Genomic DNA, 27,138 nt, shown 5'->3' with positions numbered 1-27,138 from the left:
CTACTATATTCGTTTGCTGGTTTTTAATAATAATAATCATTCTTAATTTAAATAGGGCCTACAGATTCCACAAGGTAGGCAGGATAAGAAGGACCCACAAGCTCTCTCTAAGTGGTGTCTGGAGCTACACTTTTTATTAGTAGTTGTGGAAATCAGGACTCACAGGCTTCCCCACCTGTCCTGATGGATCATGTCTGTGTATGAGTGAATCAGGAATATTGTGAATGGGCAGCTTTAATTGGTGGACAAGGTTGGGTAGGGGACAAGTAGGACGAGTAGGGGACAAGGTTGGGGTTAGAGGATCTCTTCTGTAGTCAGGTACACAACTACGAAACATACTCATATAGAACGATAACGAGTATATAATAGTATCCTATAGATTTTCAGATGTTTAGGACACTTGGTTACAACATGACAGAATAGATGACAATATTTCCCAGTAGGAGAACTGTCGTCCTAGGAAATTCCTTTCCCCGTTCTGCTTCTATACCATCACCCAGGCTCCGCTTTCATGTCACACGAGATTACGATTCTGCTCCATCATAGCGGGCTGTACCTGTAATAGTGATGTCTGTGCTTGCGGTCTGTGTATCAGTCTCATCACGCAGAAGACATTATGCAGATTAATTGTAAACATGTTTTTTCTGCCTTTTTTTGCAGTCTGTTATTTCAGGACTGATTAATACATGGGGAGAGCGATCTGCCAATCCTGGCGGCTGCGGGCTCGGCGGCTAAATTACCTTTCATGCAGACTTTCAAGCAATCAGCGAAATCTGTCGATGTTTTCTGAATGATGCACTGCGAAAACCACCTGAAAGAGGGAAAATACAGAGATATAACACCATCAGTGCCGAAACGCCATTCCAGAAGTGAGCGCAGGAATCATCTGCAATAGTAGAAAGCCTGAAGTGTAGAAAACTAGTAATAATCTGCTAACTACTAACATTTACACTGGTAACTTTTCAGCAAATTCTGCATAATTTAGTAAAGCAAGTGCCTACAAGAAACTTTGTGAGGGTGATGGCACACGTTCAGTTTTTCAGATGCAGTTTTTGAAGCCAAAAGCAGGTGTGGATCATAATGGGTGAGACAAATAATTGAAAGGTGCTGCCCTTCCTCCTACTATTACTCCATTCCTGGTTTGGACATCAAAAACTGCATCTAAAAAACTGAACGTATGACATCACCCTAATGCATCTTATCAGAGGAAAGTGATTCTTTCTCCACCTACATAGCTCCTTTCATGCTCCCCCCTTTCCTGATAAAATTACTTTCATTCTGAAAACTGGTGAATTCCATCTTGCTGAGGTGTCAGATACAAAGAAGTCTATGAAGAGTCGGGAGGGGGGTTCACAGCCATTAGTGAATTAGGGGACTTCTAGGGGACCCATGGACACCTAAACCTGCCAAATTTTATACTGAGAAAGACCTTCACCCATGAAATCCTCATACCTCTGTTCCTGCTCTCAATACACATTTAAACAAGAACCATTTCAGGACTCCAGCCACCATCTCTGAGATAAATAAGTATAAAAGGGGCAGATTTTAGTTGTATTTTAGTGACTCTTTGGGCACATTGGGGTATTTGCTCAATATTTTACACTTTTTTCAAACAGTGTGCTGGAGATCCCCCTATAGCAGATATGCTGCTTCCAGATATTTGCGAATGATTTAAAATTGAAGTCTCAAAAAAATCTCCTGCATTTCACAAAGAGCTGAGATTATACATAGGGTGCAAAAAAAAAAAAGACAATTAAAGGAATGTGATAACAGACCCCCAAAGCCTCCAGAGGGGAAACTTTAAGCACTTAACAGGGCATTTTCCTCGGTCAACCCCACCAATACTTATTTAACTGTGCCAAATGCAATATCGCAAATAAAAAGTTTTGTCTATATCTGAGGCTCACGGCTTCCTATAATATCAGTCTTCCTTGTATACTACCTCATAAATCTGGGGAACCAATGAAGTGTAAGGCTTATGTCGTACCCCGTCCCCTTATCCCATACTGGGAAATAGATATTTGTCCAGTGGTTCTACGTGGATGTATTCGTGGTACGTACTTGGTTAGTCTTGAATTTGTGCTCGCCACGAAGCCCACAACTGACTGAGATTTATTGATGGCGTCTCTGTTGACGTCAATCCCAATCACCATAAGAGACTTGAGCTGTAAAGAACAGACACAGCGTTTAGTTACGGTGGTGCTAATATTTTCTGATTGAAGTCTTAAAGGAGGGTTAGATACTTACCGGTATGTCCACGGCCCACAGCTCTCCTCCGGTTTTGCAGATGATCTGCATGGCGATTTTATTAGCCACGCTCATGATCATGTTCTGCTTGTTCAGGGTGCGGTTCTGCACGCACTGGCTGGGCACCGGCTGCTCCAGGGTCAGGTACTTCTTTATGGAATCGTAGTTGTCTTTTGATTGGGAGGGGAGAATGCAAAACACCTGTGGGGAATAAAAGCGCGTTGTACATCTTTTTAACGTGCACGCAGACCAAACCTTAAACCACTGAACCGTTCAGTCCAGTGATTTGAGGCTCAGTCTAGAAAATCCCGCAAGCGCGTGGACCAAGTTCTTTCGGACCTAGCTTGCTTATGGGTCACAGGCTTAAAGGACATCTACCACCAGGATGACGGATTGTAAACCAAGCACACTGACATACTGGTGTGTTCCCTCTCTGTCAGGATCTGCTCTTCTTTGAGCTTCTTATGACCTTGTTTTTAGTGTGAATCCTGTTTGAAACTCCCATGTTTGAAACTCCGTTCGGTGTCCGACTTCTCGTGCGCAGATGCAATGAGCATGGCACTGGTGAGGTGAGGAACAGTAGCTATTACTTTCACCGAGACCGCACACATTACAGCCCAGCTGCGGATGAGTGGACCAGCAGCTGGGCACCGCACAGATAAGGGCGCTGCGCATGCACAAGAATTCATACAAGATTCAAGTGATCAAGAGCGAGGGGGAGGTGCTGAGGAGCAGGATTACGAGGCAGTGGGGCCGTGTGGAGGCGAGGAAGCTTGACTGCATCCCAGAGCTCTCCCGCCAACTTGACTGGCTCTCTGAATGAAACCAGGGGGAATAACTATCGGTTTTGCAACAAAGCAGCAACACCGAAAATTCAAGCTAGAACCATTGTACCAAGTTTACAGTCATGTAAACCGTTTAGTGTTTTCTGACCAGATTTGTGGGGACAGGTTCCCTTGGAAAGATGCATATTCTCTTTAAGTGGTCAGTGACTTTGTGAAACTTTGCATAAATTAGTAGTACAAACTAGTATAACAGACTTTGTAATACAGGCGGTCCCCTACTTAAGGACACTCGACTTACAGACCACCCTCTTGTTACAGATGGACCTCCCTACCCACTGTGAAGCTCTCCGGATGCTATTACTTTAGTCCCAGGCTGCAATGATGATCTGTAAGGTGTCTGTAATGCATTTTTATTGATTATCATTCTTCCCGTTACAGCAAAATTTTTAAAAAAATCTAGGTGTCACTGAGACAAATAAAAAATTTTCTCTGCAGTTACAATGATGTAATATACAGTTCCGACTTACATTCAAATTCAACTAAAGAACCAACCCAAATAACCTATCTTGTATGTAACCGAGGCTGCTTGTATATATTATCAAAGGCAAGCACATCCTTCTCCCCTTACTTGGCTCCTTTATTTCTCCCCTATCTGATAAAACAAAGAAAAGATGAACATTCTCCCTAACTGCTCATTCATTTCATAAATGAATAATATGAGTGAGTAAAAGAAACTTTGTAAGATATCTTATCAAATGAAAGTGCTTCCTTCTCCACTTACATAACTCCTTACTTGCTCCCCCACCTTCCTTTCTGAAATCTTTGAGGAATATTGGGGGTCATTTACTAAGGGCCCGATTCGCGTTTTCCCGACGTGTTACCCGAATATTTCCGATTTGCGCCGATTGTACCTGAATTGCCCCGGGTTTTTGGCGCACGCGATCGGATTGTGGCGCATCGGCGCCGGCATGCGCGCGACGGAAATCGGGGGGCGTGGCCGAACGAAAACCCGACGTATTCGGAAAAACCGCCGCATTTAAAAACCGAAAAAGTGTCGCTCGGGAAGCGCTTACCTTCACCTGGTCCGAGGTGGTGCATTCCGGCGCGTTGAGATGATTTTCAGCGCAGCAGCGCCACCTGGTGGACGGCGGAGGAACTACCTTCACAAATCCCGGCCGGACCCGAATCCTGTGCAGAGAATGCGCCGCTGGATCGCGAATGGGCCGGGTAAGTAAATGTGCCCCATTATCTTACAAGCAAGAGGAGAGAGACTGGAGTTCAATGAGGCATCAGATACCATAAAAGTCTATGGAGAGGGAGGGTGAAGAGTGAGTCACAGCAGCTAGGTCTGCGCTCAGCAGCCCAGGGAAAGCTGGAAACCACACATAGGGGCACATTTACTTACCAGTCCCTGCTGTGCGTTGTCCGACGAAGATTTGGGTCTTCCGCGATTCACTAAGATCGTGCGTCCAATTTCCTGCATGTGTCGCTTGGCCGCTCAGGTCCGCAAGTTCACCTTCTTCTTCCCGGTGCATGTGAGTGCTGATCTTGCGACACGGTTTGCTTTTTAAATTCCGTGGTTTGTCCGAATCAGTCTGTTTGTCCGACGTCCACGCCCCCGATTTGTGTCGCATGCAAGTCGGCGCCGATGCGCCACAATCCAATTGCGTGCACCAAAAACCTGGGGCAATTCAGTGCAAAACGGAAAAAACCTGCGAAACACGACGAAAATGTGCTGTTCGGACCCTTAGTAAATGTGCCCCATAGAGGCAGCAGAGGAAAAACTACCAGAAGGGGCAGTGTACCAGTCATCTAATGGCCAGAAAAACTGATATTCACATTGTACTACTAAATTATGCAAATGTTTGGGGGAATAAGAAGTGTGCATCTCCATGAAGCTTGAAGATGGAGAACTAGGTATACAGGACATCTGCCAGAGGTGAAATACACAACGCAAAAACATGGCCGCAGTCACTGTGTGAGCTACTCAAGCCTACAAGATGAAAAGCAGAATGAATCCTGCTGTAATTAAACCTTTGTGGATTTATTACTTTTAACATTGACATTCACATAGAGTCGGGTTTAGTTTGCGACCGTCCCTTTAATGATGTGGCATTAGCTGGCTGTTATGAGGCGGCTGCCATATTGATTTACTCTCTTGCTAATCAGAGCCTCTTCTGTAATGACGCTGACAATAAAAGTGTTGTCTCTTGTAAGTGGCGCATTTGTTCTTCCTGCTTTAATACGCATTCAATAGATGCAGAAGATTATGTGCCAGGAAATTATAACGTACAAAATTATCATTCGCTAACATTATTTTTTTCCTCCTTCTTTTTGTTTGCGCTTCACTGAAGCTGCAATAACAAGTCGGAACATAACATATATCTCATTGTCTTTTCTAAGCATTTGGGTTGTTAGGAAGAAAATAAGAAGATACATAAAGATGACAGAACTACTAACGCCGTAATGCAACTTAAAGGGGCAGTAAAAACTAGAAATAAACACAGGTGAAAAGAACATAGAAACGGAACGGTCACTTGTTTGTTATATCTAAATCCTAAAATAACTGCTCTGATCAAAATCTGGCATGGAAAACGGTGGAGAGATTTCTTCCGATTTGAGATATGGACAGGTAAGGGGGGTAGAGCTTGACTAGAGATAAGAACGGATCACACCAAGTGAGCACTTCCCCCCTCCGACTTTGTGCTGAAACTTCTTGCTGATTTGTGTGATTACATTAGGTAGAGGGAGGGGCGTAGTGGGGAAGTGCTCCTGTACAGTGGAACAGCCAGTGAATCTACAGCACAGAGCGGCTCTGGTAATGCCCCCAGAGCACTTCTGGGCTCACTAGCATGATTTCAAAAGTTGATTTTAGGAGTAAAGAGGCCAAACATAAGATTACCATAGTCACGGTGCCTGGATCTATGAGCAAGTGTCCGATTTATCACAATGTATTTTGATGGCAGATTTTCTTTCAAGTGAACAACTCCTTTAAGAGAACCTCCTGCATGGTGACTGCTTAGTGCGCCACCCACCCTATTTATAGGGAATGGGGCTCATTTACTAAAGGTCCGCACTATCGTCGGAATATCCAACGATTTCTGATGTGCGCTGCATTTAGAAAGGGTTTTTGGCACACGCGATCAGATTCTGGCCCATCGGCGCCGACTTTCCCGCAACAGAAATTGGGGGGCGGGCCGACGGACCATCCGATGGATTCGGACAACGTTCAGGATTTAATATCGTAAATTTTGTCGCAAGATATGCACTTACAAGCACCCGGAAGAAGAAGGTGAACTCCGGCGGACCTCAGCGGGGAAGCGACACATGCAGGAACTCGGGCGCACAATCTAAGTGAATCGCTGCAGATGTGGATTCCGGTGGACAACACACCACGCGCAGGGGACCAGGTAAGTAAATGTGCCCCAATGTGTCTAAATATCCCCCAGCCTTTGTCTATAATCATAACCTGTGCTTTTCCTCCTCTTTTCCAGAGAATGTGCTTTGGAAATCATCAAGCCCACTATTGATACGCTGTGTATCTACCGTAGGTGCATCCGCAGAACGGTCCTGAGAGCAGAAAACACTGGAGAAGGCTGTTCCAATGTATAGCGCATGCGCCAGAATCCAGTGTCTGAAGAAATGGAGAAGCAGCTCTCTTTGGAAGGTAATGGGATGGATTGTACTGCTAGTTCATGAATAAGCCGGACCCCTCTTGAGAGTACAGTGTGCATGAGACCCATCTCAGTTCATTTACATACTGGGTGGTAACTTCTTAGGTACAAATTTTTAGAATGAAGCATTAACATTGTGTGGTGGAAAGGTATTGGCTTTGCACTGTTAAACATACATACAATTAAAGGAAACCTACCATCTAGGATCTACCTAAAGATCCGGCAGCAGGTTATTTTAATGTATTTAATGTTTCATTAAGCATTCCTTTAACGTATTATAGCTCCATACTTTTTTTAATCAAACAGTTCTGATCCCTCCTATCAAGGGATTTGAGTGCACTCGCCTGTGAAGCCAGATATCTGTGCAAGTGCAGTAGCTCCGGCTTTGCATAGGCTATCTATGCAAAGCCAGCACGCCTGCAGTTGCGCGGCCTTGGCTCCGAAGCTGGAGCTACTGCACATACACAGAACTCCGGCCTTGTAGGTGTGTGCATGCAGCTATACGAGCTATGGGCATGAAGACTTCTTGGATGGAGGGATCGAAAGAGGATACTGGGGAGTGGAATAATCGCAACTCTCACTCCACGGAACGGCTACTCCACGCCCCAGTAGCCTCTAAACAAAATTTGCATATCGGTTATAGTCATATAAAGTTCTGGGCTATTAACAGTTTTATAAAAAAAAAAGCATGGAGCTATAATACATTAAAGGCACCTGTCTGCGGATCTAACTTGTTAGGTAGATCCATGATGGTAGGTTTCCTTTTAAGAGGAAAAAAAGATAGTACAGCTCACCCATCCATTACGGCAGAAATCTGCTGCATCCAGTGTGAACGGTGCCCAGGATGCAAAGGGTAAATATCCTGTGTCGGTTCAGGTGTACTTGAAATTGAAGGTTGGGAGATCCAGCACTCGTTAGTGAAAGGTTAAAAGTTCCATTTTCTTTATTAAAGCTTCATTTAAAAAAATAGAGAAATATACAATACAAAAAACTGTAGTAAGCTTACTACAGTTTTTTGTATTGTATATTTCTCTATTTTTTTAAATGAAGCTTTAATAAAGAAAATGGAACTTTTAACCTTTCACTAACGAGTGCTGGATTTCCCAACCTTCAATTCCTTTTAAGAGACACACCCTATTGACAGGTGGAACCCTATTGTCAATTTGTTCATAAAGTTCCAGGGGGAATAACAAAAGAATGTCGCAATGCCGAGTTGTAAGAATACACATTCAAGATTCTTTACTACATTAGAAACACAAATAATTACTAATACAGTCATGTCAGGAGAGTCGGCAGGTTGTCTTTCTATGTCTCATTAACATGAGACGACTTCTGCTCACAGATAGATGAAGTTGTCTTCTTGCCGTCACACGGATATAGAACAGCGTGTCTCTCGTTCCGAAATAAAAGCCGCGCCTTTCAAGGCTTGGCCTAAGCTTCACACGACTCTGGATACTGGGGATTGACTTTTATATCTGCGCCGAGCTCAGACACAGGTTCCCCGGGGCAACTCTTATCCACCGCATACAATCGCAATTAAACAAATCATTCAGAGCTGAGACGTCGCCCGACTCATTTAATTGCTAAGAGCGGCAGCAAGAACGTGTTACTTACTCATCGGGAATTTTAATAAGGATTTGTGGAAGATGGCGTGTGTTATTGTTGTGTCAGTAGAGAGGCTGGAACATGTATATGGGACCAAAATAATCAGACCACCTTGTTCACCTATTCAGGGCCACATAAGCTTTCGTTTCCATCATTGACCAGTCTTAAAAAAAATCCCCCATGTTGTGTGATGGAGAGGTGCTGGCTTTGCACTGATAAACATGCAAAATATTAACCCCTTACCGGGTGTTTTCCCGCTGAACACCGCCGGCAAAGCTGGGCGCTGCCATGTTTCTGAAGATCCGTCGCCATAGTAGCCTCGGGTCTTCCGAAGACCCGCGGCTGCTTCGGGTTAACCCATTCATTATAATTGTAATGCACATTATAATGAATGAGGAGTAAAATCTCCATATACTGCCATACTGTAGTATATGATAGGATCGTACAGACAACCTAGGGTTAAAGTACCCTAGGGAGACTGAAAAATAGTAAAAATAAAATAAAAATAAAAAATTATAATTAAAAAACTTAAAAACTCAAATCACCCCCCTTTCCCTAGAACTGATATAAATATAAATAAACAGTAAAAATCATAAACACATTAGGTATCGCCTTGTCCGAAAATGCCTGATCTATCAAAATATAATTACAGGTTTTCACTGGGTTTAACCCTGTTTTTGCCATTTAAAAAAAATTAAAAATCTATAAAAAGTGAGAAGGTCGTACAGGGGTGCGGGGTTAAAGAGCAGAAAATCTCTGCCACTGCAGACCTGATCTTAGGACGGAACTGGTGTACATTGCGGGAAATCTATTAAGTGGGCGGATTTATAAACAGGTTCAATATTATTTGCTGATTTATAGCATGAAATGTCTTTGTGGGTTGTTCAACTAAATAGAGAAAATTCTGCTTGTCTGCCACCACCTCAAGGGGGCGCTAACAATATACAGATTATTACTAAGTGCAATGAGAACCAAATGAAGACTGATGTGCGGAGCTCCCACTAGTGGTAGCCAAAAGTAGCCAAAATGTTATTATATTTACTACATGGCTTGATGGTTTTGTAATTCAAATTCCATAAAATAGCAAAGTAAACAACACTTCTTTCCCATGTATAGCACGTTGGGGGGGGGGGGGGCTCATCACCCCCAGTTTTGCAGATGACCACTGCAGCCAAACCCTGGAGAGAAGTCAAAGGCTACACACCAGAAAAACATGTAAGCACAGTTTATTAAGTTGTTTTATGGAATTTATGTGAAATTAAAGGATTCCTGGAAAAACTGAGGGTCAGGGCACACATTTCCACCATTCTGTTGCCTCCTCAGGACAGAGCTCATGACCGCTGCCACTTCTGACCAAGCTGTCTGGACTTGGTATTCCTTCTAAAACCAACTTTTAAGGTTATTTTCATGAGCACTGAGGGCTCCTGGGATGTAACAGAGGCCTCCCATTCTGTAGATTCACAGGTTTTGAGTGTGTAAGGAGAACTTTTTCCTCCCTCTAGGTGCTGAAACATTCTCCAGGCACAGAGGGGCTCTGGTAACACCCCTCAAAGCCCTTCAGACTCATTAACATAATTAAAACCATTTATTTTAAAAGGAAGGAGGTCGTGGATAACAAATATAAGAAGATTACCACAGTCACAGTGCCGGGATCTATGAGTAAGTGTCCCTTTATCATTCCTTAAAATTTGCAGTATGTAACATGTAAAGTTCTTTGCTAAAGTTGGCTAAATCTTCACCATCTGCACTTCTTCAGAAATCACTTACCAGCTCAATATCAGGATTCACGTGTTGCTGCAGAGCTCGCAGGAATGAAACTGCGCTGTCTTCTACTTGTTTTCTAGGAAATGGAAAGAAAACATACTGAATGGAATAGTAATAATTCATATTTCCTTTCAGAACAAAAGTCCATCCTCAACAATTCTAAAAATCTAGAGACTATTACCACCGCGCTACCAACTCAACAGCAAACAAAACCCAGCTTTGTGTCGAACACTTTAGGAGATTTCCAGACGTACCTTTCCTGTTTATCAGAGATCAGTCAATGTAGAGAAAATTCAGGTCTTAAAGGAGATGGCCATTCTTTTACATAAATTGCTACATGTAATAATCCCTAAATCAAGCGATTCAGCAGTCCTGCTACTTACTTTTGTGCTGTGTAGAGTTCATTTATGTTAAATTTTCTATATGTATTTTACTAATGAAATTACATACAAAGGTGAATGAAATTTTACTTACCTGCATGGAAAGGAGCCACATCCCCCTCATGAATATTCATTGTAGGACCGGAAGTCAAGTTTTTAAATGCTGTGACTATATGTCTGGACTATATGCAGTCATGATTAAGGGCAGGCGTTCCACTTGAAACGTGTTGACGCTTCTTGTACTTGGTTGATGTTGGTGATTTTAACCAATAAAGATGTATGATGTCGGTATTGTGGCTGGACCGTGACCTCATTTCTTGGACTCTTTGTTTACATGTCTGTGCACTGATGAATAGGAGGAACTGTAGCAGGAGATTATGACTCATCCTGCTACCCCCTCCCTGCTCCCTGTCTTTTCAGTGAGGAAGGACTGTGAGAAGAAAAATACAGTAGGAGACACCAGGACGGCCTAGAGAAGTAAGAGAGAGGAAGCGGAGTGTCAGGATCAGTGGCAGTGGATCCTCTGGACCACCGCTGATGATGACATAAGCTGACACCTTGGACCAGAGTCTAAGTGGTACCTGGTTTTCACCAGAGCCCGCCGCAAAGCGGAGCCAGCGAGTTGTTCCATAGGTGCAACTTTGTCCGTGGTGGTGGCCAAGGCAAAGTATAGAATCGTAAGGCAAACTTGTCGGGGACAGGCAGGATGTCAGGACAGGCAGCATGGAATCAGAGTCGGGGACGTAGCGGAAGGTCAGGACAGGAAGCACGGAATCAGAGTCAGGAACGGAATCGAGGTCACAACAGGAAATCACTATAAACACAGAGGACATTGGAACAAGCTTTCTCAATGGCAACAAGGCACAAAGATCCGGCAGGGGATACAGGAAGGGACTGCAACTTAAGCAGAACGGGCGGTCAGCCAGCGCCAATTATTGGCGCGCTGGGCCTTTAAATCTCAGGAAGCCGGTGCACGCCCTAGGATGCCGGGAAGTGCGCGCCATACCACCAGAGTCAGTGCTGGATCAGGCGAGGTGAGTGATCCGGCAGGGGTCCACGACAGCGGAGAGGGGCCCTGGTGCGCCTGTGACCCGGGATGTGGGTCGCTGAGGCACCTGTGACACTAAGTATATATGCAGGGGGCATCATGGTGAGAACTGGGAAAGGCTGAAGTTCTCAAAAGAGGCAAAGACATGTCTAATGGAAGTGATTAAAAAGTGGCCAACCCCTTTTGCATCAGGGGCTGGGCTGTTTATTTGTGCATCAGTGCATCAGGGGCGGGGCTGTTTATTTGTGCATCAGGGGCGGGCTGTTTATATGTGCATCGGGGGGGGGGGGGTTGTGACTGTTAGGGCAATTGTTTTCATCTTTCTATGCTGACTGACACCACCTAGCAGAACCCCTTTACAAAATGGAGGGCACATATAAAGACATTGCAACAAGTTGTCAGTCATTGTACCTGCTGCAGCTAATCTGTGGCCTGATTGGGTGCAGGTGGTGTCACTTGTTTCACGTCACCTGGGTCGTCTAAGGTCACGATGGGTCGCACATAAAATCAGAGTAATCTTGTAATATTCAATGGCTAAAGTGATGATTTACACTTGTATGGAGGGGGATCACACAATCCTGTCAGCATGATGTGGCTGGTTGCAAATATTGAATACATAGGAATATGCAGGAGAGTTAATGCTGCATGACTAGCCTATTGCAGGTGTTTATAGCAGCAGAATTTTTGCAGAGGAAATTATAATATAAAAACAGCCTCCGTATCCCCAGCCTATAGGAGATTGGTTTAATAAAAATGCAAATTTTCTGCTCACCTTTTTCCTTTTTTCCTAGAAAACTGTTTAGCAATGTTAGCACCCAGATTGGCTTAGCAATAACAGAGAGCAGATAATATACTAATGAAATCACTTTCCAATCTCATTTGGGCGGAAGTATAAAAAAAAAAAAATCTAGTGAATAAGTCATGTGCTAACTTCACTTTTCAGTAGAGGGAGCCCCTCTCCAGCGAAATGTTGAGCACTGATAACCGATCACGATGGATCGGTTCCTCTCCCGATGTTCAGGGTGCGCCGTACCAGGGACAAGACTGAAAGCAGTCATCTCTCTGACCCCAGCACACACCTTACACTTCACAATGACCTATTTTATCACAAAATGAACTCTTCTACTGACAGCATTATGCAGCTGCCAAAAGTGAACAGGTTTAACCCCTTAACGACCTGGCCCTTTATTGTTTTTGCATTTTCATTTTTCACTCCCCACCATCAAAAATCTAAAACTATACATTTTTCCATGTAAAGAGCTGTGTGATGGCTTGTTTTTGGCGTAACAAATTGCACTTCATATTCCATGACGTGTACTGGGAAGCAGGAAAAAAATTCCAAATGCAGTGAAATTGGTGAAAAAAACACAATTGCACATTTTTCTCGTGGGCTTGGATTTTACGTCTTTCACTGTGCGCCCCCAAATGACATGTCTACTTTATTCTTTAGGTCGGTACGATTACGGGGATACCAAATTTGTATACGTTTTATAATGTTTTCATACATTTACAAAAATTAAAACATTTACATTTAAAAATTAAAAAAAATTTATTACAATTTTTTTTCTTTATTTTGCCATTTTTTGTTGATAATAACTTTTTTCATACTTCGGTGTACGGAGCTGTGGGTGGTGTCATTTTTGCGACTTTTGATGATGTTTTCAATGCTTCTATTTTTAGGACTTCACGGCCTTTTGATCACTTTTTATTACAATTTTTATATTTTTCAAAATGGCAAAAAAGTGCCTTTTCGACTTTGGGCGCAATTTTCCATCACGGGGTTAAACATTGTGGAAAAAACGCTATTATATTTTAATAGATCAGGCATTTTTGGATGTGGTGATACCTGTTTTTCGGGCGGCACGGGGGCTGAGTGAGTAGCGCTTCTGCCTTGCAGCGCTGGGGCCCTGGTTTCGATTCCCACCCAGGTCAACATCTGCAAAGAGTTTGTATGTTCTCTCCATGTTTGCCTGGGTTTCCTCCGGGTCCTCCGGTTTCTTCCCACTCTCCAAAACATACTAGTAGGTTGTTTAGATTGTGAGCCCCATGGGGACAGGGAACAATTTGACATGCTTTATGCAGCGTTGCCTAATCTAAAGAAATATTATTATTATTATTATTATGATTTTTACTGTTTATTTATATGACTTCTAGGGAAAGGGGGTTGATTTTAATTTTTTTGCATAACTTTTTTAAATTTTTATTTTCACAATTTTTCAGACCCCCCCTCGGGTACTTTAACCCTAGGTTGCCTGATCCTACCATATGCTGCCATACTCAGGAAGATCCAAGGCTGTCATGGCAACCGATCGCTGCCCCCGATGACATCCACAGGATAGGGCCTAACTCAGTGATGAGACAACCACAGATCACGAAAACGAGGGGTCTGATGAGGTCCCAGGTACCTCAGTCGAACCGCTCGTCGCTCCCCAAGATCAATGGAGCAGAATGACCATCCTGCTCCATTCATCTCCATGGAGCTGACGGAGATCGCTGAGCGTGGTACTCGGCAATCTCCGTCAGCCCCACCATTAACATATTTTTGAAGCAATATAACATGCACCAGGTGCACGCACCCTAAGAGACGCTCCTTGGAATCACTAGCTTCTTTTGTCCGAAAATGTGATCCAAACGAAGACATTTCTATTGGCACGGGAGGTAGTAAGGCAGTAGGAAAGTAGGCAGTAGTTTCTAGACATTAATGTAATCAGCGGTACTACGGGTGGGGGTGGGGTTTGAAGGTAAGGGTGGGGGGGTGCAGAAAAACTGTGGACTGAAAGATGTTTTGTGCATTGATTTCTGTGGAGACGAGTCCTGGCGGGAAGGCGTCTTGGTGGTCTGAACCACATGGAGAACATAAACTACACAGTCACTGGATGTAACTCTACTGTGATGACTTCTAGACATAGTCTATGTCATGAACCATAGTGCTCTGGCAACACCCCTGTCGTGATAATATCCTGACTTTACAAACCACATTCCTGTCCCTCTAGGCCTATATACCACTGTGTCTGCCTGCTTGTCTACCTGAATAAGGGATCATTTATTAGTTACCTTAAAGGAAACCTACCACCACGGATCTACCTAATAAGATTATAAAAAGATTGCGGGGACGTGAGGATTAGCCCTTAAAAGGGCTATCCTTACATCCAATAGATGCACCTAACACCCGATCTACCTTAATAGGTAGATCCGTGGTGGCAGGTTACCTTTAACCTACATCTTCAGGGTATGAGGGGGGTGAACTACAGATTTTTACCGATAAGTCGATTAGTGGAGGCGCCCCTTTCTTATTCCTTCTATGCAGCCGTGTGTATTAATTTTACCCCTAATCTCCACATCCGTTTTCCAGGTCAATGCCCAGGCAATTTTTTATTTTTTTCGTCTGTGTTATAACTTTTACATTTTCTTGTCGCCACAGCTGTTTTTTCCCTAAAGAAATGTAGTTTTTAATAGCACAATGTTGGGTTTTATATGTTTTAAACCCAATAACAAAAATGTGGTTGATAAAACGCTTGCACACAGAAACTTTTTGAAGAATAAGCTAAAATTATCCCAAAATGAAAGCCACGTATACAAACTAATAAACTTGTAAATACAAAGCCCAAACCAAACACGTTGAGAAGAAAGGGACGGAACAACGTGGAAGCGTCACATCTTCCTCCATCAGTCCTTGTTATGCAGATTGCTATAAAGAGGAGCGTTTATTATTCTGTTGCATTAAACACTTATCTCCCGCGTCTCGGGCTTCCCGCTCGCCCGTGTTCAGACATACAGCTGACTTGAAAGAGAGGAAGATGCGAACAAAACGCTCTCATTAATCCCTGATGTGTCACTTTATTTGTATGGATAAAAAGACACGAAAAAAAAAAACCCCGTCAGCTCGGGAGAAGAGTTTCCGCAGACGTCCCAAATCAGAGCGGATTTAAGTCTTGGGCTTTTGTCTCACAGCTCAGTCTCTGCGTCACAGCGACTCTCTGTGTGAACAATATGAGAGGATTGAGACCGCTCTTACCGAACCTCCGCAAAATACACAAGCCGCTTGTAGAAGACGCCACAAATCCTTCAATATAAATCCACACAGAGAAGAGGGAAAACTAATTTAGAGGTAATGAGTAAGAATAAGAAGCAAACAAAGACGTTCAGGGCTGTGATGCTACATTATGGTCTTACTGTGCAATATAAAAGCTGAGAATCAATACTCTGTATATCTGTATTGTGGGTCAATAATTGGAGATTTTACTATTTTTTGTATTTGATTATGAAGGCAGTCATCTTGTTGGAGCTTCTAAGATTTGCTGTACAGCTTCTACATGGATCATAGTAGTTTGCAGAAGACTAATAATAATTCTTTATTTATATAGCGCACACAGATTATGCAGCGCTCCACAGAACTTGCCAAATCGGTCCCTGTCCCCAATGGGGCTCACAATCTAATCAACCTACCAGTATGTTTTGGAGTGTGGGAGGAAACCCATGCAAACACGGAGAGAACATACAAACTTTTTGCAGTTGTTGACCTAGGTGGGGCTTGAACCCAGGACCCCAGCGCTGCAAGGCAGAAGTGCTACCCAATCAGCCACCATGTAGCCCTGAATACTCATTAGACTCATTAGTTTCTATTAAAAACTTTTGTGGGCATGCTCTATGACCTGTGTAGAGGTCGTTGTGCAGGGAGGAGGAGGAGAGCTGTGACATCATCTATTCTGAATGGTGGATTCTGTGCTATCTATATACAGGCGGTCCCCTACTTAAGGACACCCGACTTACAGACAACCCATAGTTACAGACGGACCCCTCTGCCCACTGTGACCTCTGGTGAAGCTCTCTGGATGCTTTACTATAGTCCCAGACTGCAATGATCAGCTGTAAGGTGTCTGTGATGAAGCTTTATTGATAATTCTTGGTCCAATTACACCAAAAATTTTGAAACTCCAATTGTCACTGGGACAAAAGAAAAAAAATTGTCTAGAACTTCCATTATAAAATATACAGTTTCGACTTACATACAAATTCAACTTAAGAACAAACCTCCAGACCCTATCTTGTATGTAACCCGGGGACTGCCTGTATATATAGAAGCTACCTGCCATTGTAGCCCTGTCTGTATTAAAGTTGGTTGTCCCAAGTTTAGAAGTTATTCCCTATCTAAAGGATAGAGGATATCTAGCTGATCAGTGATGGTCCGACTGTTAGGACCCCCACGATCAAGAGAACAGGATCCCCTGCTTCCCAGAGAATGGGGATCCTGTTCTCACTGATGAATAGAGCGACAAGACAAGCACAATAATGACACATTAGGGTCAGGAAGTAAGAGTTCTACTTACAGAGACACATTGCCAATTAAAGTTACCTTGTCGGCGAGCGGAGACTTATAGCCATTGACGCTCCACTAGGGGATTCTGGGAAAATATGCAAATTGGTTCCTTTTGGAATAGATATACTGGTTTGGTTTTAATCCAGCATCATGTGATTAGGCTTCCTGAAAGGCATTCTTGATGGTAAGGGGTCTGCCTTATAATGTATCAGAAGATGCATGGGTTTTCCTTACCCTGTACTGGGAAACTTATTTGCATATTTTACCAGAATGAGTAGAAACAAGTATATAAAAATTTCTTGTCTCTTACATTTTGGGGTACGCAATAGAGAAGCCCATTCCCTCGCCCACTTTCATCAGACAGTGGATCAGCTTTTCGGCTACGTCTGCGCTGCGGTGACTGAATAACAGGAGCCAGTTGGACAGAGGTTTGGCGTTGATCATTTTTCCATCCCGTGTGTCTCGAGACCAGTCGGCAGCAGACATGGGTTGGCACTGGAAAAGGAACATGTTATAAGACTGGTGCGGGCACCAAATTTTCCACATAGATTTTAGTTAGAATTCACACTATATTTCTGTGCCCACACTCTCCACTTTCAAAATAATTGGTATGGACCTTGGCTCTGGATTTTGCCTTGCATTAAATATGAAAAAAAAGCACAAATGTAGCGATAAATTTTGCAGAATTCAAATACAAAATTAGGCAAACTCCATACAAACCGTAAACGCAAACACATTACAGCAACAATTTTTGTTAAAGGGAACCGGTCATCAGATTTTACTCCTGGAAACCACTAGGTCCCTTTGGTAGGGTATAAAATTTCCTTTCTAGAATTAGCTCCTTTAAGTGAAATCTCATCCGATTAACTCTAAAAAGGATCTCCTCCAAAGTCATATGAAAATTGGCAGAGAAGAGTCATATTTGCCTTAGATGAGTCAAGTTTAGCGGCTGCAGGGGGTGTTGCAATTGAGAGGCCCCTATTTTTAATTCTATAGTAACTAGAAAGTGCTTCTAGTGTCAGATTAGACTGTTAACTATAATATATCACATACACACAGTTAAAGAAATAGGCGGGAACTGGATCATTATCTGCAGCTCCAATTTCTCATCTATGGTCTGACTGCTGGTGCCCCCCCACTACCACAAGAACAGGACTGCCAACAATATGGAGAATGGGGTCCTGTTATTATTAATCGGTGGAGTGGGAAAAAAGCATATATTCCTGCTGCTCCATTCAATATTATGGGAGTGTTGAAATGTTCAACCATTTCTTAAACTCCTACAATAATGAATGGAGCGTCAGGACTCATGCTCGTTCTAACACCCCACTGATTAATGAGAACAGGACTCCTGCTCTCCAAATTGCTGGGAGACCGATCTCCTAATCCCTCCAGTCGGATCCTTACAAATTAGCTTGTTATCTCTTATAACGGATAACCTGCAAAGTTGATAACACTCTTTTAACTCCTTAAAGGAAATCTACCATTTGCTTTTATGCATTGTGAACCAAACATACCTTGAGAATGCTGTTACTACACTGATGCAGGCACATATCTTGTTTAATTCCTGTGCTGAGTGGTTTTGCTGAAAAAAACTGTTATAAAATGATGATAATGAAGCTCTGTTGCTCCTGTGGCTGCTCGGCGCTTCTCCTCTTACCCTAATTATGCAATGCTCCAGAGAATGATGTAATCACTGCGTGGTGCCTGACAGACCATCCCCCAGCTGCTGTGTATGAGTGATCCAGCTCAGGTTGATTAGTCCTGTCTGGACAGTTCAGGACGCTCCTGTAATGTGTTAAGAATGGCAGCATGCATGCAACCCAGCTTTCCCAAGGTCCTGATGTTATAATTGTTTTTTCAGCAAAACCACTCAACTCCAGGACTAAACAAGATAATACATGAAATCAAATGCTAAATTTCCTTTAAGAACAGAAGCCTTTTCAGCTTAAATTTCAGCTTACTTTATGTGGTAAAAACTTTTGAATGCTTTAACATATCCAAGTGATTTTGGGACAGTTACATATTGTGCTTTATTATAGTCATAAATTTTGATCGATATGTAATGTGTATATTTATTAAAAAAATGTGAAATTTACCAAAAAATTTGAACATGTGCATTTTTTCTAATGTTTAAAATATCCTGCCCTGCAGATAAATAGTTGAGGTATCCAAAGTAGTTACTAAATAGCATTTACCATATGTTCTCTTTATGTTGGTATCATCTTTTTAAACATCCTTTTATTATTTTAGGATGTTAGACGGTTAACAAATTTAATAGTACATTTAGAAATTTGTAGGAACATTTACATATAAAGTTTCAAAGACATTCGAAAAGGCTTTTATATCAGAACCTCTCCCCTTAAATCATTTTGTCAAACTAGCCCCTTAAATTATTGCAAAACAGCTTTTAGGTTGTTTGTCAACCCTTTATGTGTTTTATAGTAAAATTGGGAGCAAGCAGCAGGTAACAGCTGCCAGAAGGGGTTAACAAGTATGTACGGAGGTGGGTGTGCTGAGTTTTAACTATAATGGGCACAAATCACTTCAGACAGATCTTATCTCCTATCTCTTGGCAAGAATTAAGAGATCAAAGCTACTGAGGCAAGATAGGTGTATTTAACTTTTTAGCTATGACTAGTCAGTCAGATTTGACTGACCATTCTCAGCAATCACTGTGCAGGGACAAGCTGTAAGTGGTCTTGGGAGTGATGACCCTGAAGATCAGCCATCTGTGGCCGCTCTTGTGTTTACACAGGGTTATACTTAAACTGCAGCCCATTGGGGACAGGGACTGATTTGTCAAGCTCTGTGCAGCGCTATATAAATAAAGGAATTATTATTATTTATTATTATTAGACCGATATAGATCGTAAAAATGCCACAAGTTTTGGCAAAACATGACAAGTATTCTCATCCTCTGTCTCCAACCATTCTAGCCTTATAGCCCCCTAAGCCACAAGGCATCCCTGCAATGACATGTTCAACCATGGAAAGTGACCCATATGCTGATCCAATCCTACAGACTGAACACACTGCACAGGACGGAAGTCCTTGCATCATACAGAAATGTGATGCAATGACTCCTGCTGACCAAACTTCTGCAGATCTCCCGTGCAATGTGTTCTGTCCTTGGGATTGGATTAGTATATGGGTCACTTTCCAAGGGCTGAACACATTTATGTGCCGCCAGCTAACCCTTTCCCTCTTAATCCACATAGAATAATAACCCCTGCACTAACTGGTAATTTATGCTGGTAAAAGGGGTTAATATTCCCATCTATTTTACACTGTGAGGCACTCACTATAACGTTCTGTAAGGAGATCTTCTCAGGCGGCACGACGCGCCCGGTGACGGACAGCTGACTCTCCAGTTGAAGCCCCCATTTCCTCAGTTCGCCGCTCGCTTCCCGGTTTCTGTGAAAAAACATTAATCAGCACATTAATAATGCATGTTGTTTCTTCTGTCACTGGCCGGCCTTCCTTTCTGGCAACAACAAAGTATAGGAAGGTGGCACGAAACCGGATCTGCTAAGCGAATCATTAAATATATATGCTGTTCCGGTGCCAACTCATAAGAAGATCGCTAAGTGCACTGAGCACCCGGCATCCATCTCCCTCCAGAGCAGCAAATAAATCAAGTGCATAAACATATAAATGAATGAGGGAAATGTATCAGTGTAATATGATCATGATCGCCGTCACCCGCACCCATCAGATGAGCAGCAGGAAATCTTCTCATACCTCGAATTATGTTGTGTAATGAGCAGCTTTAATCAGGACACAAATTTGTGTCTTAATTAAAGGGGAGGTATACAACTAGACAAAATTTTCCTGCTTCAAGTAAATGGAGAGAAGCTGCAAAACCGAACATAGCCATCAGACAAAAGTAGAGAATTTATTGTAATACTGAGCGAACCCTTCATATGGATTGTTGTGTTTTATTATATTACTGACATACGCCGTTACTTTGTGAGATACCATCACTAAAAAGGTGCAGCTTTTATGCATGTAGTAGCAGCAGGATTCCAGATTGTACTCACAATGCCCCTCCGTGCTGTAGCTTCACATACTATTACACTGTCCCACCCTCCCCTGCCCCCTCACCACTTCACCTTCCCATTGTGTGCTCGGATTCTAGGACTCTGATAAACCCTCCCATAGCACGTCTGGCTTATTAGCATAATTTTTAAAGTTGATTTTAGACGGAAGCAAGCTAAGGATAACAAATATAAGAATATTACCACAGATTTCCGTTACAGTTGGAACTGAAGGCATCCAGCTCCCTCAGTTAGAATAGGTCAGGCAGTTACTGTGACTAAGGGGACTGCATCTCTTCAGGACAGTCAGTATGAATTCAGCCTTCCCTAGGCTATGCTACTAATTTCTAATCAGTTGGGTCTCCTAGAGCCAATGATTTGCGTCGGCCGGAAAAAGTTCACACACAATTTGTATCTGTTGTATAATAAGAGTAGATTCACGCAGCCAAGTTAAAGGTTTGGTCACTTTACCTCATGTTTTTTGTAATGTGGAGGGCAGGATATCAGGTAATTTACCTATTTACATCTATTAATAGTTCTGCTCCGCTTTATTGATATGTGAAGCCTCCGGTATTTTACTTCATCAACCAGAGATTCCTGACCATAAAATGGCCTCAGATGGAGGGTCATGTAATCAGTATTTGTCCATGAGCAATCACCCTGCCAGTACTTTATGATAGTATTCATGAATATAAGATCAAGGTCCTGACAGGGTGATCGTTCACAGACAGTTAGAGATCACATGACCCATGAACAGGAATTTCTGGCTGATGAGGTAACAGACACTAACAGACATTTCAATTTACATATCAAGAAAGAGGTGCAGAACCTTTAATTGATGTATACTGTGTTGGTAACTAGCTGTAGCTACCGGGGTTGCCCAGGATAGTAAATAACTGCTCTTAGCTACAACAAAATAGAATAGGTAAAAAAAATATTTTATACATATCTATATACTGGGTCAGACTGTCACTGATTGTCCCTTTATTTAAAAAACTTTTTTGACAATCTCTTCCAGTGACTGTCCGTCTCTGACACTGTCATTCCAGCGTCTGCCCGTCACTGACACTTTCACTCCAGTGACTTTCCGTCTCTGACACTCTCATTCCAACGACTGTCTGTCTCTGACACTCTCATTCCAGCTACTGTCCATCTCTGACACTTTCATTCCAGTGACTGTCTGTCTCTGACACTCTCATTCCAGTGACTGTCTATGACACTCTCATTCCAGTGACTGTCTATGACACTCTCATTCCAGTGACTGTCTATGACACTCTCATAACAGCAGTGGCTGTTGCCTGCCATGTTCGGCATCCTCCCTGCACTGCCACATGGAACAATAAAGTTCTTTCCACATTTCATCCGATTTGGTGAGTGCCACTACTTTTTTCTATTTATGTATACAGGCAGTCCCCGGGTTACATACAAGATAGGGTCTGGAGGTTTGTTCTTAAGTTGAATTTGTATGTAAGTCGAAACTGTATATTTTATAATGGAAGTTCTAGACAATTTTTTTTCTTTTGCCCCAGTGACAATTGGAGTTTAAAAATTTTTGGTGTAATTGGACCAAGAATTATCAATAAAGCTTCATTACAGACACCTTACAGCTGATCATTGCAGTCTGGGACTATAGTAAAGCATCCAGAGAGCTTCACCAAAGGTCACATGGGGCAGAGGGGTCCGTCTGTAACTATGGGTTGTCTGTAAGTCGGGTGTCCTTAAGTAGGGGACCGCCTGTACTTGCTTACTCTGGCTGAGAATTGAGCACCACCGAGGATATCTCATTCACCGCAACTGCTGCCACGTTTTCTGATGCCATTTACGCTCTTTAAATTTTTAATGATAATATAGTAAAGGATCTTCTCTATATACACTTAATCAATGGGAAATGATTTAGTTTGAGCAATATTCCCCTCCCCCGCTGCCTTCCTAGACATAGTTAGGGGATACACATGAGTTCCTAAGCCTCACTCAATAATTTATGGAAGGTCATTTTTTATGTGATTTCTGTAATGGAAACAAGTCAAAAGCAAGTTGAATGAATTACTCGTGGATGTTTTCTGCCATCCTCTGCAGCCTCTTCTGCCTGCGCTCCGGGTTTAATTGTGTTTCCAGCGACAGGTCTTTCATCAGGCGGAAGTCCGTAAGCGCGCGGCTCGACAGCCCTAGTGATAACGCAGAAGAGAGGAGGAAATTGGCAACATAAAACATTCCATACAACCACGTCTGACATATCTATAGTATGACGGGCGCTGGCTGAGAAGGCATAACAATGCCACAGAGATATAGTGAAAAATAAATACAATCAATTCACTTCAATCAAAAACTAGTACAGGCTTAAAAAAGTATAAAAAAATAGCTAATATCTGGGAATATTGGAGAATACAAGGACGAGTTTTGCTCAACTCTTCTTCTTTTTTTTTGGCATTCCAGAAGCAGAGATCTTCTCCGGCAATCAGTGATGACGTCAATGACTGATCCACGTGGCCACAGTAGCCAATCACTGACCTCAGTGGACACTTTAAGTGTTTTTTCTTTTGTATATGTGCCTGGTGATGGGATAAATAGTATAAGGAAGCTTCAGTTGCTGAAGTCTCAGGAGACACTGGGGCTCATTTACTAAGGGTCTGCGAACCCCACAAACGTCAGATATTCAGATGATTACCGATTTGCGCCAAATTTAAAAGGCTATTGTGCAATCGGATTTTGGCGCTAACGTGCCGGCTTTCATGCAACATAAATTGGGGGCAGGGGGGTTAGGCTGTAGGGCGATCCGGCGGATTCGGACTGAGTGCAGAATTTAACATTTCAATTGTGTCGCAAGACAATGCACTTACATGCACCAGGAAGAAGAAAGTGAACTCCGGCGGACCTGAGTGGGGAAGCAACACATGCAAGAAACTGGGCGCACGATCTTAGTGAATCTGGCCGGGGTCCAAGATAGTCGGAGAACGCACAGTGGGGATCGCGACAGAAGCGGGTAAGTAAATAAGCCCCACTGTGCTGAATCAGAGAGACATGAGCATAGCTTGTTTATACCTACCTGGGTACATGTCCAAAAAACCCCTGAACCCAGACAACCCCTATAACAAGCGTATCGGTGAGGGTCCGACTACTGGGATCCCCACCGATCATGAGAAAGGCAATCCATAGAACGGAGATCCCATTCTCACTAATGGGTGAAGAAGTAGGATAAGTATGGACCCTCTTACTCCATTCAATACCATGGGAGTGTCAGAGATTGCAGAGCACAGCGCTCGGATATCGAGCAATTTTTAACACTCCCATATAACTAAATGGAGAAGTTGAACGCATGCTCGTCCTGTCACTCCTACCGCTATACCTTGTGCAGGGCCTGAAGGGAGGGACTTATTATCAATATATTCCTAGAACCTTGCCAGAACGCAGAGTCCTGCTCCTCCCTCTAGGCCCTGGACAAGGTATAATTCAATGAATCAGCTGTGACTGGAGAGTCCCTTTAAATAGTTTTCAAAACCTACCATCATGATAAACCAGGGACACTTACTCATAGATCCAGGCACCGTGACTGTGGTAATCTTCTTTGTTACCCATGGTCTCCTCCTTTCTAAAATCCACTTTTAAAATTATGTTAATGAGCCAGAAGAACTCTATGCTGCAGTTTGACAGGCTGTTACTTGAAAGTTGATTTTAGAAGGAAGGAGGCCATGGATAACAATATAAGAAGATTACCACAGTCACGGTCCCTGGATCTATGAGTAGGTGTCCCTGGTTTATCATCATGTATTTTGATGGCAGATTTTATTAAAGATATTACATTATTGTTCCATATGACGATGTTATTACTCTTTAATGTCTTATTTTTTGTATATGTACCCTGTGATCTTTACAACACTGAAGAATATAAAGCCATGTGAATAAAAATTATTATTATTATATTTTATATATATGGCTTCCATGCAGTACCTCATCCCCCCCTGTAGTGGCTGCTGCAGTACCTCATCCCCCTCTAGTGGCTGCAGCAGTATCTCATCTCCCCCTGTAGTGGCTGCTGGAGTACCTCATCTCCCCCTGTAGTGGCTGCTGCAGTACCTCATCTCCCCCTGTAGTGGCTGCTGCAGTACCTCATCTCCCCCTGTAGTGGCTGCTGCAGTACCTCATCCCCCCTGTAGTGGCTGCTGCAGTACCTCATCTCCCCCTGTAGTGGCTGCTGCAGTACCTTATCTCCCCCTGTAGTGGCTGCTGCAGTACCTTATCTCCCCCTGTAGTGGCTGCTGCAGTACCTCATCCCCCCTGTAGTGGCTGCTGCAGTACCTCATCTCCCCCTGTAGTGGCTGCTGCAGTACCTCATCCCCCTGTAGTGGCTGCTGCAGTACCTCATCCCCCTGTAGTGGCTGCTGCAGTACCTCATCCCCCTGTAGTGGATGCTGCAGTATCTCATCCCCCTGTAGTGGCTGCTGCAGTACCTCATCCCCCTGTAGTGGCTGCTGCAGTACCTCATCCCCCTGTAGTGGATGCTGCAGTATCTCATCCCCCTGAAGTGGCTGCTGCAGTACCTCATCTCCCCCTGTAGTGGCTGCTGCAAAGAGAAGCACCCAATTTGATCAGCTGATTTTCCCAGACTTTACTATCACATATTTGTACAAATTCACCAAGTTCCACTGAGTAGTTAATAAGAAGTGCGGTGCTTGTAGCCCTCCTGGCACATCGCTATAGATGTTGAGTGGGTGTCTGACAGCATAATGTATGCTGCATCTATTTAATGAACTATAGATAAATATTTAATGGCACACGCTTCTTTTGGTGGAGCGATCTGTCAGCCTGTGAATGTCCCATTCACAGAGGACGCCCACATGGCCAGTGCCAGGACCTGTGTGCGGGTGGATTATCCTGGTAAAGATACACAGTAGAGTGGATGTCCGGCAATGTACAAGTCTTGTTACACTTGCTCGGGAGAAGTTGTGTTGCCAAGAATTTTGTGTGCATTGTCCCTGGAATCTGCTTTCACCAAGATGCGGTTTCCCAAGCCTGGCTGCACATCTCACAGCAGGTCCTTATCCTGCCCATCTTTTCTATTTTCATGTCAAATTGACAAATTAGCTTTTTGTTCAAAAACATGTTTTTAAGTATTATATTTAAGAATTATAGCTTCTTTAAGTGCACTGTGGGTGTGTCCAAATACTGCAGGATTCAATGAGGAACAAGCTAAAGCTTTTACTCAGAGCAGACACGACTGGTTTTCGGGGGGCTCAATGCACAAGTGCACTCGGAATAGCTACAATGATGGAATATAAAAACATAACAAAAACATGCTTTATATTTCCAGCCTGTTGCCTCTCCAAGTGCTCTTAGGATTCTCCTCAAACTCCTGTCCTCTTTCTTTCTGCACTGATCTGCTCCACAGCCCCCTGCTCTAAGTAACTGCTGAGGTATTTAATGCTACAGTTTTTACTCAGAGCAGAGGAAAGAAGCTGTTCACAGAGCACATCAGTGTGAGCAAATTCTCCATGTTCACCTGAAGAAGGTTCAATGCTGGACTGTAAATCCATTTTCACAGTCCTGCTGCTACTAATAACATATGCAAATGTGTGTTTATACAGATCCCTACGGGCAATACCTAACATTGGCTGTAGACTGCATAGTAACTGCTCATAAGAGCCCCATGAACCACTTACCAGTGAGATAGCACAGCTCTGGAAGCAGGTGAACAACTCGAGGAGAATCGCATGCTTCATTCTTCTTCTCCTTCAAACTGCTAACCAGCATGGGCTGAAACAAGTCAGTCAGCTCCAGATTATATTGCTAGAATAAGAGAGAAATAAAGTTTTACAGGCTTCTCCATTAAACTTGCATTGCTGTATAACAAGGCCATCAGTGGCTGCCAGCTCCCAGTCCCTCCTGGCACAAAAAAAAAGACATCAAAACCTAAGAAAAGTTGAATACATACATTTTAATAAGTTGTATAAGGTCAGGACAGAGTCACAGGTGACCTGCAGGGGGAGCAGCGCTCTTCTCATGCCCCTTCTCTCCTCCGCGGGAGAGAAGAGTTCAGCTCCGATGTGTCCTACATCTATCACTATTTCATGGGCTGCTGTAATAATAAATCAATCCTACCTGTTTATAATAATCCACATAGGAAATCTTAGTGCCGTCTTTTTTCGGGAATGTGTCGGTGGGTTTGGTAGACCAGTCAATATCATCCACTCTGTAGGTCTTATTGTTGTACCTAAAGAATAAATTATTAGAGCATAACTTCCTTCAACCAATTTTGAGCATTTTTGCTGCCACAATTATTATTT

At 43.1% G+C, this 27,138-nt stretch overlaps 1 protein-coding gene across 3 annotated transcripts in view; it reads right to left on the bottom strand.

Moving 5' to 3' along the window:
* The window catches only part of PIWIL4 (piwi like RNA-mediated gene silencing 4), a 149,503-nt gene that overhangs the window by 9,702 nt on the left and 112,663 nt on the right, over window positions 1-27,138 (bottom strand). For all 3 annotated transcript variants that reach the window (XM_072134143.1, XM_072134145.1, XM_072134144.1), the window contains exons 9-17: window positions 26,954-27,065; window positions 26,515-26,641; window positions 22,908-23,025; window positions 20,126-20,237; window positions 17,131-17,315; window positions 10,079-10,151; window positions 2,248-2,448; window positions 2,062-2,165; window positions 741-811 (exon numbers count right to left, since the gene is read on the bottom strand). In XM_072134143.1, the coding sequence (XP_071990244.1) occupies window positions 741-811; window positions 2,062-2,165; window positions 2,248-2,448; window positions 10,079-10,151; window positions 17,131-17,315; window positions 20,126-20,237; window positions 22,908-23,025; window positions 26,515-26,641; window positions 26,954-27,065 (1,103 nt within the window). The remainder of the gene's footprint in view (window positions 1-740; window positions 812-2,061; window positions 2,166-2,247; window positions 2,449-10,078; window positions 10,152-17,130; window positions 17,316-20,125; window positions 20,238-22,907; window positions 23,026-26,514; window positions 26,642-26,953; window positions 27,066-27,138) is intronic.

The sequence above is a fragment of the Engystomops pustulosus genome, chromosome 2 (genome assembly GCF_040894005.1).
Source record: "Engystomops pustulosus chromosome 2, aEngPut4.maternal, whole genome shotgun sequence".
Lineage (NCBI taxonomy): Eukaryota > Metazoa > Chordata > Amphibia > Anura > Leptodactylidae > Engystomops > Engystomops pustulosus.
The sequence above is the reverse complement of the archived record's forward strand: the minus strand, read 5'-3'. Positions and strand labels throughout refer to the sequence as shown.